The 21,485-nt window shown below is 39.5% G+C and overlaps 1 protein-coding gene across 1 annotated transcript in view; it reads right to left on the bottom strand.

Moving 5' to 3' along the window:
* The window catches only part of HLCS (holocarboxylase synthetase (biotin-(proprionyl-CoA-carboxylase (ATP-hydrolysing)) ligase)), a 270,601-nt gene that overhangs the window by 182,864 nt on the left and 66,252 nt on the right, over positions 1-21,485 (bottom strand). Inside the window, exon 4 of the mRNA XM_006886783.1 lies at positions 16,082-16,353. Coding sequence (XP_006886845.1) covers positions 16,082-16,353 — 272 coding nt within the window. The remainder of the gene's footprint in view (positions 1-16,081; positions 16,354-21,485) is intronic.

Raw genomic sequence — 21,485 nt, 5'->3', positions numbered from 1 at the left:
TGAACAAGACTAACAAATATCCCATGGACTGCCAAAAGAACTCACAAATTTATCTTGGAGGAAGTACAAGCTGAGTGCTCCTTGGAGGAAAGGATGGTGAAATTTTTTATCAGACACTTTGAGTATGATATCACAAGAGGCTAGTCCTTGAGAAAAAAACAAACAAAAAACCATCATGCCAGAAAAAGTGGAGGGTGAGACAGGAAGACCCTCAACAAGATGGATTGACACAGTGACTGGAACAATAGTCTCAGGGATATCAGAGATGTTGAGAATGGAGAATAGGGTAAGGTTCAGATCTGTTGTTCATAGGGTAACTATAAGTTGTAGTCAATTCAGTGGTACCTAACAACTACTACTACTACTACTACTGTTTTCAAATGTAATCTGTACTAACCAGAGCTGCTCTATTCTAGTTAAAATTTAAGGAAATAAGAAAAATACCACTAACAAAGATGAATTAAAGGCTAGTGACTGTACCGGAACTTTTATATATCTGTTCTACAAATTCCCACTATGCTTATTTCTAAGGAATACCTTTGGCTGTACTTCTTTCAAGACAGGTTTGTTTGCTCTTTTGACAGGGTGTGATATATTCAGTACTCTTCATCAACATCACAATTCGAAGGCATCAATTCTTCTGTCTGTCTTTGTCATTCTCCAACTTTCAAAAGTATATGAAGCACTTGAAAATACCATGGATTGGGTGAGGCACATCTTAGGCTTTAAAATGGCATTCTTGTTCTTTAATACTTTAAGAGATCCTTGACAATAGATGTTCACAATGCAATTTACACCCTTTGATCTCTTGACTGTTGTTTCCATGAGTGTTGATTATGGATTCAAGTAATATAAAATGAAGGACAACTTCAATCTTCAACTTCCATTAATCATGTTGCCTATTGGTCCAGTGGTGAGGATTTTTGCTTTCTTGATGTTGAGATGTAATCCATATTGACGACTGTAGTCTTTGATCTTCAGTAAATGCTTCAAGTCTTTCTCACTTTCTACAAGCAAGGTTGTAATATCTGCATAATGCAGGTTGTTAATGAGTCTATCTCCAATCCTAATGTCATGTTCTTCTTCACATAGTAGAGCTTCTCAAATGATTTGCTTATAGCATACAGATTGAGTTATGTTTGTTGATGGCCATGGAGGTGAGTGCAACTCATAGCCACTCTATGAACAAAAGACCTAATACCTTTCCAGAGTAAGTAGGTATTGTGAAATGCTACAACTCTGACGGACATCCTTTCTGAATTTTAACCCATATAGTATTTACTTTTAAAATAAGAATTATATATTAAACCTGTCTCAAAGGGTTCTGGTAAAAACTGAATAAGGTAAATGCACGTAATACATTTAGCACAGTATCTGCCACATGGTGGATAAAGTTAGCCATCCTTCAAGGACAACATCCTCGTGGGCAAAAGAGAAAATATTTTAACTGAATAACTACAGAGTTAACAACATAAGTAAAAATTATTAGCTCTATCTTCTTCAAAACCAAAGTCACCTTGTTTTTTCTAATTTTCCAGTTAACTTCTAAAGAAGTACTTTAAAGAGATAACTAAAGATACACACAGTATATACCTGCCTTCTGATTTAAAAGTTGATAATTTGAATCCAGGAGCTTCACAGAAAAAAGGCCTGGTAATCTGCTTCTGCATTATTACAGTCATTGAAAAAAAAATCCCACAGAGAGCAGCTCTACTCTGAAACAAGGAGAGTTATCATGAATTAGAATCCTCTCAACAGCAATAAGTTTAGTTTTGGCTTGCTTGGCTAAAAAAGAATTTTGCTTGTTTTTCTTTATAACAGGAAAACACTGGAAATGACAGGAATGCATTCACAGGGGATAACCTAAATAAATCATGGTAAAACTATATGTACCCAATAAAACATACATCTTAACAGAACACATGACCGCATGGAAAATACTTATTTCATACATATATTATAATTACAATTTTATATATGATGTATAAGGGACAAAATTACTAGAAGGAAGTACACCAAAAGATTAACATGATCTTTTTTATGAATGGTGAGATTATACATAATTTTTATTTCCTGATTATTCATTACTAAATTCCAAGTTTCCCATAATGAACTAAATTCTTTTTATAACTGAAGAGTATTTTCAGGGGGGAAAAAATTGTGCAGTTTTATGTATCCATAAAGCCCATCAGAGATTCAGAGCCTGGGTTTACCATATCCAAGTTTATTACTTCCATTGAGGCCACAAAATTAAAAATCAAATTACATTTAAGTTTGTTTAAATTCAGAAAAGAGAAGGTGCCATGGTGTATTTTAAGAAGTAGGAAGGGCACTGAAAGCAAATACAAAGGAGTACAAATTAAAGTTCCAGGAAGCACGGATGAAAGTGAAAAACAAGCTAGTTGTAATCAAGTTGAGTCAGACTCATGGCGACCCCACATGGGCAGGAACAGAAGAGCTCCATAGGGTTTTCAAAGCTGTGGCCTTTCAGAAGCAGACATATATAGAGTGCTTCTGGCTGGCTAAGTCATAACTGGGGAAAAAACCCTCGTCTTAAACTCTTCAGCATTAGTTTGCATGTATCCTACCCCTGGCAAATTCTACACTAAGTTAATGAACAAGAAAGCTTTAATGAAACTTTAAAATGTTAAATCGCATCCAAGATAACTTGATGCCCCTCCAATTCTCCTTCCTCCTACACTTTCCCATCCACTTTATCTTCTCAGGCACTCTTAAGGGGCTGAGAACTGAGGGCGTTTTTCACCACAACTGAGCTCTCCAGTGCAAAGCAGCAGCCTCTCTTGAATTCTGGGTGTTTGGATTGGGAATGATGCAGGCTGAGACTTTTCTTCTCACTCATCTCTAACTGGAGACTTCAAACCTATGTTCACAAAGTTAGCAACAACTGGAAATCCACCTGGATATCACCCCGTCGGACAACCATTATTTAGCTTAACAGGGGCATGAAATCCCCAATCATTTCTGAATTCTAGAGAGAACTGCAATTACTCAGTCATCACTACTGTTAGTACAAGGAAGTTGAATCACTCTGAATGATACTCAGCTCTATAAATAATACATTTATAGGTCTGGCATGACACATGACAGCCAGATACAGGGTCCACTTGAACTGTACAGTACCTACAGATGGCAAGAAAAAGTTGTAACATATTAAACCAAATCTCCTTTGTGTTAAACCTTTTTTGCAACAAGGCTTAACCAAATCCAGCCAACTAGAAAAAAGTTTGATGCTTCCTTAGAAATTTGACAACAGAAACATTTGACCCAGCAATCCCACTACTAAGCAGCATATATCTCAAAGAAATAAAAGCTGCAACACAAACTGGCATTCTAACACTCATGTTTACTGCAGTGCTCTAACAGCAGTTTGACACAACCCAAGTGTGCCCAATGACAAAGGATTAAAGAAACAGTGACATGGGCATAGAATGGAGTATTACGCAGCACTGAAAATGACCCAGAATTTGTGAAATACCACACAAGATGGATGAAATTAGAATAAAGTATACTAAGTGACATAAGTCAGTCACAAAAGGAAAATTGTGGCATACTGATATAAAAAGCTAAGGAAACATTGACATGTGGGCCATCTTAGCTGACAGAGCTAAGAAGCAAAGGAGAGGAGAGTAAACATACATATATAATGACTAATTTTTTAATTAGAGATAAGAAAAAGGTAGTATATCATTCAGTACACATTGCTGAAGATACTAGACACATACTACCATTATTATTTTTTAATGGAAATTTGAGTCATTCTTAATTCCTTCAAAGTAGAAAAGATCTGAATAGAATACTAAGAGGTAGAAAAAGTTTTAAATTCCAGAAGATTTGAAAAAAAAAAAATAAAACTTTTAAATGATCAAAATTCATTACCCTGGAGTTAGAATGGGCTCATAGCTGATATTCCAGTAGGTTTTTAAGAGGCTGTAAATTACACAGGAGGAGACTGTCGGTCTTTCTCCCTCAGGGGTACCAGTGGCTTCAAACCACCAGACAGAAACCACCTACGGGTCAACAGCACAACTATCTAGGACTATGCCACCCACTGAAGCACAGAGCATTTTAAGAGCAACGCAACTACTCTACACACTGTAATGGTAGCCACATGACAATATGTTAAAACACAAGAGGACAATACATCACACAGAGACTCATGGTAACCCTACACGTCCCAGAGAACTGTGCTTGGAAGAAGATCAACAGGCAGACAGCAACTAAATAGCTTAAACTTTAGTTAATAAGAATGTATCATTTATTAGCTTATCAATTATATTAAGTGTAAAATGTTGGTAATGGGGAAAATGATGCAGGAAGAAAAGAACATACAAAAGAACGCTGCACTTTCTGCACAATTTTTCTGCAAACCTGAAATTGCTCTACAAAATAAAGTATATTAAAAATGGGTTCAAAAGCTAAGCTACTAATCTAGCACAGTTTCTCACTTTACAGATTAAGAAAAAGATCTAGAGAAGGTCTTGATTCTCCCAGAATCACAAACCGGGTGAGTCAAATGGCACAAGATAAAGTTACTGTCACATCTTCGGGGCTTTTCATGTTGCCACTGCACTGCACACTTCCATATCCTGATATTATATATTATACACACACACACACACACACACACACACGCCACATAGTTTTAACATCTGGCCTCTGGAACCAAAGGACAGAGAGAAGTTGGTATAACCACTGCATTAACCTCCCCCCTCTTCTCGTCCTCTTCCACTCTTGCCCCCACCCCAGGAAAAGGGTCCCCGCCAGGCAATGACGTCATCGTTTTCTTCCTTGCTAATTTGAATACTCTTGTGGGAAAGCCAAACAGAAAATGAACATGATGAATGACTCCTTGTGCAATGTAGAAAAAATGTGGCATCTGGGATCTCACAGTGACAGAATATCCCTCATGCGGAAACAGAACATGCTTCTCTCCAAAACATAGAGGAGAAACAAAGGGATTCCGGAGCCCAGAGTGGGCTCTGGCAAATGGTAGGTGTGTAAAGGATTTTAAAGGGGCAGATGAAAGCAAATCAACTCTCACCTCCACAGCAGGTAAGTGTGCTGTTTGAAAGGGGGAAAGTAATAGTTTTTCTCAGTAAGTCACAAAGCAAAGTTAGGGCAACGGGTGCTTAATGGGTAGAAGGAAAAGTATGTTTGATTACCTAACATATTTATAGCTTTTTCACCAAAATAAAAGGTTTTTTAAAACCACAGCTCAGCTTCAATCTCTATATCATATTATATAAGTCATACTTGAATTATCATGAATGCTCAATTCTATAAATAGCTAAAAAAGTTTCACTTATAAATTAATGTTCATTTTAAACCAAAGCAGTTTTCTTATTCTTTTTTTATTAATGTTAATGAACATTTCCAGAGACTTTGGATTTCCATTCATTCATTGTTGCACTTGTTTCTCTGCTCAACCTCCCCTTCAGTTTGCTCTTCTCTTTGAAGAGTAAAAAAATTATTTCATTGTTATGCATTCTCTGCCCCCAAGTCCACTTAAAATGCTTCTCTCCTATCACCTCTTTCTTAATGCATCAGTACCTTAGAACACATTTTCAGTCTTCATGTTTGATTCTCTTCCATATAGGTAGCTACTGGCTGTATCCATGTGGGATGAACTGAGATCTCAGTCATGGAGTCATGGGAAAAGGGGAGATTGAACCGCCCTTAATGACCAGCCATTCCATGTCAAAGAGAATGCAAAGGCTTCCCATGGTAGGGAGCTCTGGTGGCCTCGTGGTTGGAAACTGTGCTGTAATCCCAAAGGCACATGGTTCAAATCTACCAGCTGCTCCTCGACTCAAGGATAAGCAATGTCCTCCCATGTGATTTTACTGCCTTTGAAAACCCATTAGAGGGTCTGCTATGGGTCAGTTCTGACCTGATGGCACATGACAAAAACAATCCCTTGGTGTTCACAACAATAGTACAAAAAAAAAAAACACGTGCTGCCAAGCAGATTCTAACTCACGGTGACTCCATGTGTTATAGGGTAGAACTGCTCCACAGAATTTTCTTGGGTGTAATCTTAACAGATACACACTGTCAGACCTTTTTTTCTGTAATGCCACCTGGTAGATCTGAACCATCAATGTTTAGAATGATAGCCAGTGCAAACTGTTTGTGCCACCTTGGTCTTTGGGTATTTCTGCAGTCTGCTCAATTCAAGGTGACAGGTCATGAAACAAGGCCTGCTCTCTAACAGGTGAATGACGATGCTGCAGGGCTCTCAAGAAACCATATTAGAACAGTAACAGCAGCTCTACATCTTAGATGAGGTGTTTACAGGGTGCTGCATCTATGTTAACACTGGCAAAACCACATGAGAAGGACAGCCACAAGGGCAACACAACATAAAGAATGTAACTACGTTCACTGAACTGTACGTGGAGAAACTGGTGGACAAAAGTATGATCTGCAGTATAATTTCATCAAGCATAAAATACTCTGTGTGTGTGTGTGTGTGTGTGTGTGTGTGTATCTCTCACATGGTACCTTGCCTAGTACAAGTTGGTTTCTAATAGACTCACTCTGTGCACAGAGAGCTCATTTAAATGGCCCTGGAGCTAATGAATAACTCCTTTGGATTCTACAGACTATAGTGAAAACATTCCTTACCAACACGGGGTCCAGATCACTTCTAAAATATAATCAGCACTCCTGACTTTCTCTCTAAAGTAAATCTGGCCTGAATAAAAAAAGCCTAAAGAATTTGTTGTTACTATCTTTTAAAATATTGTCTTTTCTAGCCCTAAACCTAGTTACCCTAAACCTTTTGTTATATTGCCTTTTGTTGCTTGTTTCATATGCACCAGAAACACTGGACAAAATTAATACTAACATATACAACAGGGGGCAAAATCACACACAAAGCTAAGTAATAATGACCATTTGATAAATATCTGCTATGTGTCTGACATCCTCACCAACTGGAGTTCCTTTAGGGCTATAATTGTCACTGTGAAAAGTCCCTAGTGGCACAAATAATTTGTGTTTAACTGCGGGCCAAAAGCTTGAACTCATACCACAGCACTGTGGAAGAAAGGCCTGGCAATCTGCCTCCATAAAGATCACAGTGCAGTCAAGAAACTTCATGAAGTACAGTTCTACTCTGTGAAACATGGGCTTGCCGTGAGTCAGGATCAGCTGGGTGATCAACAGGATCAAAAAGGCTGGTTTGCTTTATTCACTGCAGCCTCTGAGCTGGCTCCAACTCACAGACAGAACTCAAGAGAAAATAGCTGAACAACTAAAATTGTTGTTATTGTTGTTATGTGCCATCGAGTCACTTGCGACTCATAGGGACCCTATGTACAAGAGCCCTAAACACCATTCTATCCTATGCCAACCTCGCCGTCTCTGACACACCCATTCCCACCACTCCACTCACAGAATCGATCCATCTCTTTGAAGGTCTTCCTCTCCTGCGCCGTCACTCTCCCAAACATGATGTCCCTCTCCAAGGACCAGTCCCTCCTTGCAACATGCCCGAAGTATGTCAGATGAAGCTTCAGAATCCTTGACTCCAGGGAACACTCTGGCTTCACCCTCTCCAGGACAAACCTGTTTGTTTTCCTAGCAGTCCATGGTATACTCAACACTCTTCTCCAGCACCACAGCTCAAAGGCATCAATTCTCTTTCTATCATCCCTATTCACTGTCCAACTCTCAGATGCATAGCACATAACTGCGAAGACTATAGCCTGGATCAGGCGCACCTTAGTCTCCAGACCAATGTCATTGCTCTTCAGTACTCTTGAGAGGAAAGAAAAAACCCCAGAGATGATGATAAGTCTCAGTACGCAAATAAGGAAAGGAGGCTTGAAAGTTTCCATTACTTACCCAAGGATACTCATCTCTTAAGGGAGCTAACTGATAAAGAATTATACTGACAACTCAAAGGCAACTGGTACAAATTCACCAGCCGTTCTGTGACAGGAAGATGGGGAATCTCCTCCTGTGCAATACACAGCCTCTGAAAACGCACTGGAGGGTCAGCTATGAGTTGGTTCCAACTCTATTACACATTAACAAAAACAATTCATCTCTTATAAATGACAGAATTACAGAATTAGAATCCCAGGAAGGGGAAGCACTACCACATGTCAAGAGTTAAGCCACTAACTAGGTCATGTTTCTAGAAGAGGCTATTCCTTGGAAAGGCACATCATGCTTGGAAAGGAGGAGGGTTGGTGAAAGAGAGGAAGACCCTCTCTTGGATGAACTGACACAGTGACTGTAGCAGTGGGCTAAAGTGTGTCAGAAAGTGTGAGGATGATACAGGACAGGACAGGGTTCAGATTTGTTGTTCACAGGATTGCTATGAGTTGTACTAGACTCGATAGCACTAACAACAAAGTAATCCAAAATGGCTAAGTCAGGGGCAACTGTGTAGTTTCTGTAAATACTTCCCATGATGGACCCCTATCACATAACCAATTATATCCTCAACAGGTTAAGACTGCAGTCACTGTTGTGGGGCTGGAGAAGGTTCCAGAGGACGAGGTTCCTGTGTCCACCAGAATCACTGGATGGTTGAGCAGCAGAGACAGCCAGGTACACTCCAGAAGCCACACTCACATGCACATATGGTTTTGACCTTGACCATCACATTCACTCTCACTCTTCGGTGCAGTAAAACTTGGCACATGTTGTCCAAAAAGATAGAGAAGATCCAATTCTAATGAAAATACCTGCTATGGGAACTACTGAAATTATCATAAAAAGATAAACAACACCGTAGGTTTTTGTTACTTTAAAAAGAGAATTCAAAACAGAATTTTTGTTAAGATCTCAGAATATACAAAAAAGTTAATGTGGACACAATACTGAAAAATAAATACTGACAACTAAATAATTCAGCTCCAGGATCCTGGCAGGTGAAAGGTTAACTTATTCAGGTGTTGAACTGGGAGCAAAATGGAAAAACATTTGATGGAGAACTTGCCACAATCACCCTTCTATAGGTATGACTATCAGGAGTCAAAGGCTGGAGTTATATTTTAAGCTTTAATTTAGAAGTAAACATTAAAATGAAGGTTTAACAAAATTCTCTGAGATTTTCGCTTTTAAAATACGAAATTGGGCCCATAAAAAAACCCTCACACTAATTATTCCCAAGCAACCAACTTCTTAAAAACCCTTTATTTCACAATTACACTAATACTCCATTAATTTGAGACACTTATTGGTGTATTTATTTTTTGCTCATTACCTATGAGCGCATTAAGAGTACACCAATGATAACACAATACAGGCATTAATATGTAAAACATCAACAAAAGCCATCTGGAAAGCTAATGAATAATCAAGGGATTTCAAATTAAACTACAGAATTTTCCCTTAGAATCTTTAGGACAACACTGTCAAGTCCAATCTATTCATTTCGCCTCCAGAATCAATTTTTCAAACTTTATGACAGGTCTAATCGCTTCCACCTGTGTCTCTAGCTTGACTCTTGACTGGCATGCTACCAGCCTGGGTGGAAATGCAGACAAAGACCCCTATTAGGCTCCGGCTGTTTCTCTACTGTGAGGTCACTCAGCCATTAAATTAGTTCCAGCCCAATTTCGGTCCTCTCAGGCCTCAACTTCAGGGGAGGAGGGCGCTGAGTGGAGTGAACGAGGGGAGCACCATAAGGAGGGAAGAAAAGGAAAGAGAGATGTTTGGAACAGACAGAACATGCAGGAACAGGGCTGAAAAGCTGAGACTGGTCCCCAGTGCTAAAATTAAAAACACTAAAACTGGTGTACTCCTTAGAAAGGGTGCTGAAATTCTTTCTTTGGACATGTCATCAGATAAGGCCATCATGTTTGGTAGAAGATCAGTGAACAGCGGCCTCAACAATGGGTTCTAGCACACCGAGGATCACACAGGCGGTGCAGAGCCAGGCGATGCTATGCACAAGGTCACCAAGAGTTTGAGCCACTTTAATGCAATTAAGAGCAATATCATCATTCTTAAATGGTGGTGGCTTTCTCCCCCATGTGGAAGCTGTGCTGGTACAGTCCTAAGGGGGCTGTGCTGCTCACCCAAAGGCCAGGGCTCTCTGGCAGGTCCCATCCACCAGCAGCTCCTCTGAAACCCAACAAGGGTGAGCTATGAGTTGGTTCTGACTCCATGAAAGTGAATTATGGATGTTAATATTCCTTTGGCATGACCTCCCACAAATTTTAAAAACAAACCATTTTTTTTAAAAAAGCTGTTTTATGGAATTACGTCTCCTTTTCTTTGACTTTGCTTGCACGAAGTCAACTGCTTCCCATACAACATTTTTTCAACTAACTGAAAGCCAACCCCCAAAGCAAGTTTATCTTTCTAAAGCATTGCAGATTACTTATCAATAGAAAGACTGTGGTACTCTGATCTACAGACATGACAGAAATGAACTGTATCCCAAAAATACACATGCTGGGCTACTTACAGAAAGGTTGGTGGTTCAAGTCCTCCAGGGGCTCCACAGGAAGACTATGAGATAATCTCCAGCTGTAAAGGTTTACAGTCTCAGAAACTGATAGAAGACCTCTATGAATTGGAATCACTGGCAGCAAGTCAAGGTTCCAATCTGTTGTTCATAGTGTTGTTAGAGTTGTCAAGTCAACATCTAACAACACAACAACAAACCTAAGGCATGGTTGCAGGTTCATCTGGGAATGAGTTTCATTTTTTTATGTCCATGAGGTGGCTTTAGTGCTGGGTATATCTTAAGGTAATCTTTTTTGAACAGACTCACCAGACTCATTGTATGTATTAAAATGTTTACTGCACCTACTTCTCATTTCCTGCCAGACCTCCCAGTACTCAGATAAAAAATTGTGTATGGAACTTTACGAACTGTAATGTGCACTGAGAACTGCTTCAGATTTATCTCAAGATAAGGATCTCCCCCCCCCCCGAAAAAAAAGATAAGGATCCCTTAGCCACTGTCATCTCTCCATTGCCTAATATAGCCCGGCACACAGCAGTCACTTCACAAACTTTCATTCCATCGATGGAGTCAAACGTATGCCTAGAATATAAAGAGACTTAAACAATGGTTTGAAGAAAACTACTTCTAAGAAATAAGCCTACTTACTATGTACACTTGGGAGTTCCTAGTTGGTGCAAATAGTTAAGCCCTCAACTACTAGCTGAAAGGTTGATTGATGGTTTGCACCCACCCAGAGACACCTCAGAATACAGGCCTGGTGATCTGCTCTGTAAGGACACAGTCTAGAAAACTCCACTGAGTTCAGTTCTTATGCTGATCTGCTTGGGTTGTTATGAGTCAGAACAATTCAATAATAAGCAAGAACAACAATACTATGCAAACCTATTTCATAAACCTACCTCTATCAAATTTATTCCAATTCATAATGACCCTAAAGACAGAGAACTGCCTTGTAAGGCTCCAAGGCTGAACTCTTTTTTTTTTTTTTTTAATTTTAAGAGAGAGAGAGAGAGAGTGTGTGTACTGTCAAATCAGATCTGACTGGTACAGGAGGAGATTGCCCTTCCTTCTGCAGCAGAGCATCTGGTGGATTTGAACCACATACAAGGCTGTACTCTTTATGAGAGCAGACACCCCCTCAACTTTCTCCAACAGAGCAGCTGGTGCATTCAAACCACTGACCTTTCAGTTAGCAAGTGCTTATTTGCTATTCTACCAGGGCCAAGAGTATTCTTCCTAAATAATAACTAGGTAACCTTTGGGAGCTCTGGTGGCTTAGTGGTAAGGAATTGCACTGCCAACACAAAGGTACACATTTTGAATCCACAAGCTGCTCAGCAGGAGAGAGATGGGCAAACTCCTCCCGTGTGATTTACTGCCTCTGAAAACCTGCTAGAGGGTCAGCTAATGGTTCAGTTCCAACGCGATGGTACTCAACCACCACCACCGTTAGTGCATCTTATTCAGGGTGTACTAAGATGTAAAAGGTCACTCCGGTGGTGCAGTTCATGGGGAGCTGCACTGCTAACCTAGGGCTGCAGACTCTCTGGCAATTCAAATCCACCTGCTGCTCCTGAGGAGAAAAAATGGGCAATCTCCCCTTAATTCCATCGACAGCCTCTGAAAACTTGTTGGAGTGAGTTCTGACAGCAATGAGATAATTGTTTGCCTGTTTGGGCTTTGGCTGCTTTGGTTTTGGAGCTTTTCTTTGAAAAAAATAAAGAATAAAGTATAAAGTCTGTGTCTATCTTATGGCTTCTTCACACTTAAACTCTTTCAATATCTGACATAGATTTGGCAGATACCAATCAATAATGTCATAAATAAAATGAAAGATTATTTTAAAGTATCACAATGACACCATTTCCCCCAAGTTCATGTGCTACCCTGACCATAGTGGTTCAACTGTCGCTCATCAAAACACTAGGCAGAAAATGCGGAGCTGCCTCCTGGCAGGGGCAGCAGGTCTGCAGTGGCCGAAACACACTCTCCTGTCTGGATGGCCCACACACCAGAGCTCCCCTGTGTGAACGGACCATGGGATAAAGGTCCAACCCACTGACCAACTAACCACAGTGGGAATCTGACCAGGAGACAAACAGAAAAGCACAGCCTCTAAAACAATGCACAAAGCATCACATCCCGAAGATGTCACTCTGACAAAAGGGTGGAAAAGCCATTTCATGGTCAGAAATACATGTCTGAGAAAGTGCCTGGGGCAGGGGTAAAGTTACCTCTCAAAGCAAGGATGTCACTTTGAGACCTCCCGTGTGCCTGGCCTAAGCTGTGGTATTTTTCAATAACCTTATATCCATGGGAAAGTGGGACAGGAAAGGAACAGAGAACGAGAGAAGAAGAAAGGATGCATTTAAAAATTGTGGTGGAAAATAATGACATACCATGGGGTGTCAGAGAACAAGTATTAGTGTTAGAAGAAACTCAACTATAATGCTCCTTAGAAGAGAAGATGGCGACTCTGCGGCAGACTTATTTTAGACACGTAATCAGGAAAGACCAATCATGTAGATGATGTCAGAAAAGAAGATCATCTTTAGTCGAGAAGGAGAGTAAAAATGAGGGAAGACTGCAATGAGGTAGAATGACACAGCAGCTACAACAATGGGCTCAAACATACCAAAAACCGTAAGGACAAGATGTAGCAATACTTCATTCCATGAAGACTAGAAAAACTATGCAAGAAAGGCCTAGAAAACTATGGGATAATTCTACTCTGTCACATGGGGTCACTATATGTTGAAACCAACTTACAGCAAACAAGATAAACCAGGCAAACAACAAATATTACTGCTAATATACCACAATAATAGTGTATGCTTCCATACAGATAAGATCGTGTAAGATCAAGTACAACACTAGTTCTAGGAATATTTTGGACTTATTCTTGCAAAATAGCCAGTCATATATCTCATTATATAAAATAATAACATTATGTAAAGGAGCTCTGGTGGCCTAATGACAAGAAATTGCACTGCAATCACGAAGGCACACAGTTTGAATCCACCAGCTGCTCCAGGGAGAAGTATGGTCAATTTCCTCCCATGCAATTAACTGCCTCTGAAAACCCACAGGAGGCTCAGCTTTGGGTAGGTTCTGACAAAATGGTACACACCGGTAACAAGTATATTTCATCTACTTCTTGTGGCCCTTCATTAACAATTTTGGTTTCTTTTAGCACCAAGGCGATCTCTTCAAGTTCCTGGAGTTCCCCTGAAGCATCTCACAGTCTGACTTCCTCTCAGCTTCAGTGAGTAATTTTATTTTCATGTTATAAGGAGCAGAGGTGAGCACGGGTACATCTCTGGTGAGCTGTGGTGAGCAAGAGCTATTCCTCCAGCCTTTTCTCTGTGCTTGGCACTGTAAGGAAAGGGATGAGGAAGAATTCAAAATCAAAGCCATTTCTTTCTCCACGCTCTGTCAGACAAGAGGAGAAATGAAGGTTCCTAAGCATTGTCAGGAAAAGCTAAAGTATATTTATCTTCTGTAAAAATGAAAACTTTTAATCCTACAGAAGAGTCTGCCCAAGTAAGGCCAAGCTCAGCTACAGTTTGCCACAGATTTAATGTTTGCTACATATTTTTTACAGACCCATGTAGTTTAAGACAAATTTTCATCAAATAAAAAAAAGTTCACATAAAACATAAAAATTTGAACTTAAAAATAACTTAATGCTTGAAAGCACTACAGCAGTGTTTTATGAACACTTTTTTTTTAATCCTAAAACACAGGCTCACCAAAACCTCAAAATCATAGCCATCAAGTCAGAATTAATTCACCTGACCCACTAGTGGGTTTCCTATGCTGTGAAGTGCTCGGGGAGAGGAGCTTGCCCATATTTCTCCTGTGAACCCTCTGACGGATTCCAACGCCCAGAGATGTGTGGCCTTTACATCAGCAGCAGTGCAACTCCCTATGGACTTTGCCACTGGAGCTCCCCAGACTCACCAGGGCCAGGGGTAAATCCAGTCCTACAGTCAGGCACAGGAGCCTCAGTTTTCTCCCTTTAAAGATGTTTTTGCTTCAAGGTGACACACTGCCCACAAAAGGCTCAGACCATATTCCAATATTCCCAGACTGTTCCAACAAAACAGTATTCTTCACAATTGTCCACAGAAACAGTAAAATGGCTGAAGGAGCTAATATTTTTCTAACTGAACTTCACACTCCCTATAATCTCTTGTTAAATATCATGTCTGGTTTTTTTTTAATTTATAAAATAAAGACGTTTTCACAGCTTATCCCTTTAACCAATCATGAACACAGTACATATATAACATATGTAGCCAGCCTGAGTCGGAATCAACTAAACGGCACTGACAGTGACAATAACACCCCTTCAGAATGGTAGAGTAAGGAACAGAACAGAATAGTATGTCGTCGTGTACATCAAGTCAGAATCGACCATAACATGAGAAGAGATTGCCCATCTTTATCCTGTGGAGCAGCTGGTGGATTCAACTTGTATACCTTTGGGTCAAGTCCATACTTCCTTACCACTAACCCATCAGAGTTGTATAGTATAGTATGTATAGTATAGTATAGTATAGTACAGTACATTATAGTAGGTATGGTATGGTATGGTAGTCTATGAGAGATAATAAGGATGGCACAGGATAGGGCAAGATCTGTTGTTCAGAGGGTCACTTTAAGTCATAATCGAGTCAATGGCTCCTAATAAAGACAACAATCAGTATAGAATAGCATTTACTTTAGTAGCAAAGTATTATCACAACTTGATAACAAGCAGTGACTGCTCCTTCTACAAGAATAAGACATTTTCCTTCTATACTGGGAAGTTTGGAGAAAGGGAGAGAAAGTAAAGCCAGTAAAAAGCATGGCACTCTAAGAGAAATAGTCCTCCCTTGTGCAGTAAGTGTTAGTCTCATGTTGAGGGAAGATGTGCTTCTTTCCCATTCCTTCCACAATTCTACCTCTTAAATTATCTAAGTATACAGTAAGGCAATTTATTAATACTGATTAGCTTGTGAGCTAAGAAATTCCTTTCATCTGTTTTGACTTTTTAACCTTCGGTCAAAGTTCTGGACACAGAAGGACTTAAAAAGAAAGATTTTAAGACAAGTGAACTTTAAACATCCAAACACAATTACAGAGTGCTAAAATATGTATTGGGTGGGAACATAACTACACAGGTTTTCAGACTACACAACTCCCAGTTATTTCAATCTAACACAGTTTGCATGTCATTTAATTGTGCTATTCTAATACCCCTGAAAAACACCTTAAATGAATGTTTAACATTAATTCCAATAGTACAAGTGATGCATCATAATCTGATGTTGAGCAATAAGTCACTACCTATCTTTTTTTTTATAATATTTTCCCACACAAAGGGACATTCTGAAAAACCCTAATAACAGAAAGAGAATCAAAGTACTCAGACCCCCCATTCCTAAGCAGACCAAGTCATATTAGTTTAAAAAACTGCATTAAATGTCTCTTCCTACATGTTAACTCTCCAAGAACTACTAGTTTTAGTCAGATGCTCTGCTCTATAATCCTAGTCCTGCCTCTCACCACTGGTTAGAGAATAACCAGCAGCCACAGGCCTGCTCTGGCCATGCAGACAGTCTGGTCAGAACTCACCCGTCCAGAAGGCTCATTGTGGTGGGTGTCACTTCAGCAAACAGAATTATTTTTCCAAGATGCTCTGTCTTCAGATTTTGCCGGTAGATCTCTAAGTTAAAATTTTCTGACGAGAAGCCCTCCCAGTCAGTAACAACAGGGAAAGATGATGGAGTGATTTCTGTATCAGATGTGCAGGACAGAACAAATTTAAGGGAGACCTTGCTGGACTTTATTACGCCTTCAGGGTCCACATGTTTCTCCAGCCACTGCATAAGAGGATTCCAAGTTTCCTGTGTTGTGAAAAAAAAAAAAAAAGGAAAAGGTCCAATTTGGCATCACATTGGATGATAGCAGTTTTCCTTAAAATGCTCTTTTGGTAATATATGTATTTGCTAATACACAACAAAAAAACATTAGATGGATACATTCTGGACATGTAAAACTACGACATAAGGTGATAATAAATCCATGCTTGGTTGTTGTTATTATGTGCTGTTGAGTCACCTGCAACTCACAGCAACCTAATGTACAATAGCCCTGAAACCTGCTATATCCTGTGCCAACCTTACTGTCTCTGACACACCTACCTTCATTACCACAGTCACTGAACCAATCTATTTCATAGAGGTTCTTTCTCTCTTGTCCTGTCACTCAAACTTTTCAACCATTAAGCCCTTCACAAAGGACTGGTCCCCCTTTACAACATGCCCAAAGTATGTCAAATGTAGCCTCAGAATCCTTGCCTCCAAGGAGCAGCCTGGTTTCACCTCTTTGTTCTCCTGCTAGTCGTCCATGGTACATTCAATACTCTCCTCCAGCTCAATAGCTCAAAGGTTTCATCAATTCTCTTCCCTACTCATTGTCTACCTTTTAACGCATAGCAAGTAACTGAGAAGACTCTGGCCTGGATCAGGTGCACCTTAGACTCCAGACTGACGTTGTTGCTCTTCAGTACTCTGGAGAAGTCCCTGACAGTGGATTTTCCCAATGCAATTCATCTTGTGATTTTCTAGCTGCTGGTACCAGGACTGCTGATTGTGACGCCAAGCAAACCAAAGCTGTTAACAATCTCAGTCTCTTCACCATATATCATGATTCTGCCAAATCGGCACAGTGGTGAAAATCTTTTTCTTGATGTTGACCTTCAATCCATATTGAAGGCTAAATCCTTGACCTTCTGCAGCTAGCACTTCAGGTCCTCTGTTTCAAAAAGCAACACTGTATCATCTGCATAACACAGTTGTTTATGAGTCTTCCTCCAATCTTGATGCCACCTATCTCCTTATAGAGCCCAGCCTCCCAGATGATCTGTTTTGCATATAGTTGAAAAGGTATGGAGATAGAACACATCCCGGGCATAAATCCTTCCCAATTTTGAACCATGCAGTGTTTCCTTGCTCTGTCCTGATGACTGCCTCCTAGTGCAAGTATAGGCTTTGAATGTACAAAATCAAGTGTTCTGGGATTCCCATTATTCTCATAGTTAGCCACAGTTTGTTGTGATTCACACAGTCAAATGCCTTTGCCTAATCAGTGAAACACAGACATTCCTCTGGTACTCTCTGCTTTCAGCCAGGATCCATCTAACATTAGCTATAATATCTACACTTACACTATAAAAAAATAAACCGTTTAGAAACCAGTATCTAAAGAAATCCTCAGCAACAACCAAAATCAAGTTGTCTTTTAATTGATTCAGATTTGTGGCAATCCTGCAGGACAGAATAAAAGAAATGCCTTGGGCTCTCAAAAAGGAAGGAAATGGACTTCAGAATGGTAAGAAAATATGTTTCTACTCTTTAAAGCCACCAATCTGTGGCATTTGTGTTACAGCAACCCAAGAAAACTTGGACCAATGGTTTAAGATGTTAGGGGAAATGAGGAGCCAAAATAAGCCCCCAGGGTTTTTTCTGCTAAACACATGTTAGAGCAGGGATGGAGTTCAGTATCTAAAACAGGGAATGCCTCAGTGGGAGTAGCTTTGGAGAGGAAGAGTGAGGAGTTCATCTCTGGACATGGTAGGTTTGAGATTCTTCTTAGAAACTCAAATAAAGTATGGACAGGCACTATGTGCCAGGAGGTAAAGGCACAATCCCAGCTATAGAAATAAACTGAAAAACACCAGGCTAGACGGGATAACTTAAAGCCATGGGCGTTAGAAGGATAGACTAGGGAGTGACTACAGATACAAGACAAGTTAAAGGAGACCCTGCTTAGGAATGGAGAGACAAGGAAAAGCCTGAAAGGAGGCTTGGAAACAAACAAGGGAAAACCAGACAGGGAGAGAGTTCACGTGGTTTGAGTACAGTTTTGCAAGCAGCAAAAAGGTAGAGAGATGAGAGATGATAACAGGCAGTAAGAAGAAAAAGGAGTCTATCGTGGGCGCAAATAAGTGTAGTTTTAGTAACACTGCTGTTATTAGTGATAGTGAATTAGTCATCTGCTTATTCACCCTTGTGTACAACAGAATGAAATCCTACTCAGTCCTGAATGATCCTAACAACTGGTTACAAATGGGACTATTTTGTTCAACAGGGTTTTCATTAGCTAATTTTCAGAAGCAGATTGCCAAGTTTTCTTCCTAAATCTATTTTAGTTAAAAACTCTTCTGAAACCTGTATCATCATGATACGGACACCCCCACAGTCAGGCTGTGCATGGGGGACACTGGGTGGGAATTACACCACAGTCCTCAAAACAGACGTCAACAATTCTACCAATCTCAAAGACAAGCTGGGCTACAAAATAGAGAGATAAAACAATTTAGAAAACAAACTACTCTCCGTTCTAGTTAGGAAGCCCAGTACAAACTGATTATTAAACAGAAATAGGTGATGTGAATCTCCATTTAAAATAGTGAACACCAGGATAAAATGGAAAACTGAAGTAAATGGAGGATTCTTCTTTCAAGTAATCAGATTGAGTGACAGTAAGTCCTTCACTTAAGAAATACCTACAAAGGGACTTCTGCCCCTGAACTCTCCTGACTGGAACACACAGAGAAGGCTTGATATTTCTTAAACCAAACGGAACAGGAGTGGACTCATTGCCATTTTCCACAGAACACTCTCCACTTTGGGAGTACCAGTTTACGGGCACTTCACACATCACGCTCCCCTAGGATATTACACACTTATAACAGCCTAACATCTACTAAGAAAAGATTCACGTAATGTCAAAAAAGCAGCAGGTAGCCTCAAACATAATGAAAAAAACAAGATAACCCTACTCCTTAAAAAGCACAGCATATTGCAGACCCAGTGAATACCCCACACAAAACAACCAGAAGAAATATGTTGATAGGGAGTTATTTATACAGCTACAGAAGAAGATACAAATGATGGAAGAAACAATGGAAGCCATTAATAAAGGGAATACTGCAGAGACCGGGAACCAGAAGAAATAAATAGATGAGAAGCACCTTTAACAACTACAAAATAAAATGCAAAAGATGGAAGAATTGAAACTATAGATAAAGAGGTACAAGAACTTAAAAAATCAGTACAAAACAGAGAGAATACAGCCAGCACAGTACTGTAAATAGCAGAAATGCATGAATATGCAATCCAAAATATTAAGACCAAAATGGGAGAAACGTCCAACACACTGGAGGGACAAAAATTTAAAACAGAAGTTCTGGAACAGAGAACCAGTGAGCTGGAAGACAAAAGCCTCAATGGAAATATACTAGAAGAAAAATCAGAGATGAGATACAAAGAAGATGAAGAAAACATACGAATCATGTGGGATGACATGAAAAGGAACAACTATGTATGACTGGAATTCCAGAACATGAGAAAGACAGAAAAATCACTGAGAAAATTGTGGAGGAGGTACTAGAAGAAAATTTCCCAGATATTATGAAGAACAGAGAAATCCACATCTGAGAAGCTCGGCGAACACCAAACAGACTAGAATAAAAAAAAAAGAATATCAAGACATATCATAGTCAAATTTTCCAAATTAAAAGGATAGAATACTAAAAGCAGTGAGAGAAACACAGAGTCACCTACAAACAGGAAACAATTATACTGAATTCTGATTTCTTAGCAGAAGCCATGCAAGCAAGATGAAAATGGAATGGTATATAAAGAAAGTTGAAAGAAAACAATTGCCAGCTGAGGATTCTGTACTCAGCAAGGCTGCCCATCAAATATGGGGGGGGGGGGGGAGCTGAATATTAGATCACTCACAGAAAAGAAGAAATTTGTGAAAACAAGACCAAAACAACATGAAATTATAAGGGAAGTCATTCACACAGAGACACCAAAGGAAAGTGGATAGATCACAGCAACACGAAACAACAGAAACACAGAAAAATTGTCAACCAAAAAACCTGTGCTGTCAATAATCACACTCAGTGTGAAGTGACTAAAGAACTAGATGTACGTAGCAGAAAGGAAAGGGGGGAAAAATCCCTCAATATGTTGTCAACATGAGACACATGTAAGAAACAAAGACAAAGACGGACGCTATATCAAAGGCTGGGGGGAAATACAGCAAGCAAATGGCATCCACATAAAAGTATCTCTGATAAAATAGACTTCATATTTAATGATTAAAAGCACAGTAGATTGGTCAACAATTATGCACCAAATGATAGACCTGCAAAATACATACAACGATGGTTAACAAATTTGAAGAAAGAAACAGCACAGCAGTCATAGGAGACTTCAACACTTAACAAAGATGTAGAGGATTTAAACTATACAATCAGCCAACTTGACCTTGTAGATGTATTCAGGGTACTATACCCAAACAAAACTCAATTCAAATTCTTCCCAAATGCACATGGTACATTTTCCAGAATCAATCACATAGTATGACACAAAGCAAGCCTCAGCAGATTAAAAATCACTGAAATAATACAAAATATTTTCTCAGACCACAATGCCATAAAGCTAGAAATTAACTACAAGAGGGTAAAGTTTACAAAACCACCCATGTGGAAGTTAAGTAACACCCGGCTAGAACACAATTGGGTTACAGAAGAAATAAAGAATAAAATAACAAAGGTCCTTGAAATAAAATAAAAATACAAAAGACCAAAACCTCTGGAATGAAGCTAAGGCAGTCCTCAAGGGGGGCAGCTCATAGCAATACGCAAACACTTTAAAAAAGGAAGAAAGATGCAAAATTAATGACCTAATTCAAGAGTCCCATAAAATAGAAAAAAGAACAACAATCTAACCCCACAGCTGATAGAAGAAAGGAAATAATAAGGGCAAGAGCTGAAATCAATGAGATAAAAAACAGGAAAAAAACAAAACCATCAAGATGTGGTTTTTTGAAAGGGTCAATAAAACTGACAAGTCATTAGCAAACTTAACAAAAGGGGAAAAAACGCCAAGCAGATATATGCACAACCATGTTTACTTCTGCATTGTTCACAAGAGCAAAGAGATTAAAACAAGCCAAGTGC

Source organism: Elephantulus edwardii, unplaced genomic scaffold (genome assembly GCF_000299155.1).
Source record: "Elephantulus edwardii isolate Elephantulus edwardi_28Jun2011 unplaced genomic scaffold, EleEdw1.0 scaffold00051, whole genome shotgun sequence".
NCBI classification, from domain to species: Eukaryota; Metazoa; Chordata; class Mammalia; order Macroscelidea; family Macroscelididae; genus Elephantulus; species Elephantulus edwardii.
This window is presented reverse-complemented; position numbering and strand designations above follow the sequence as displayed.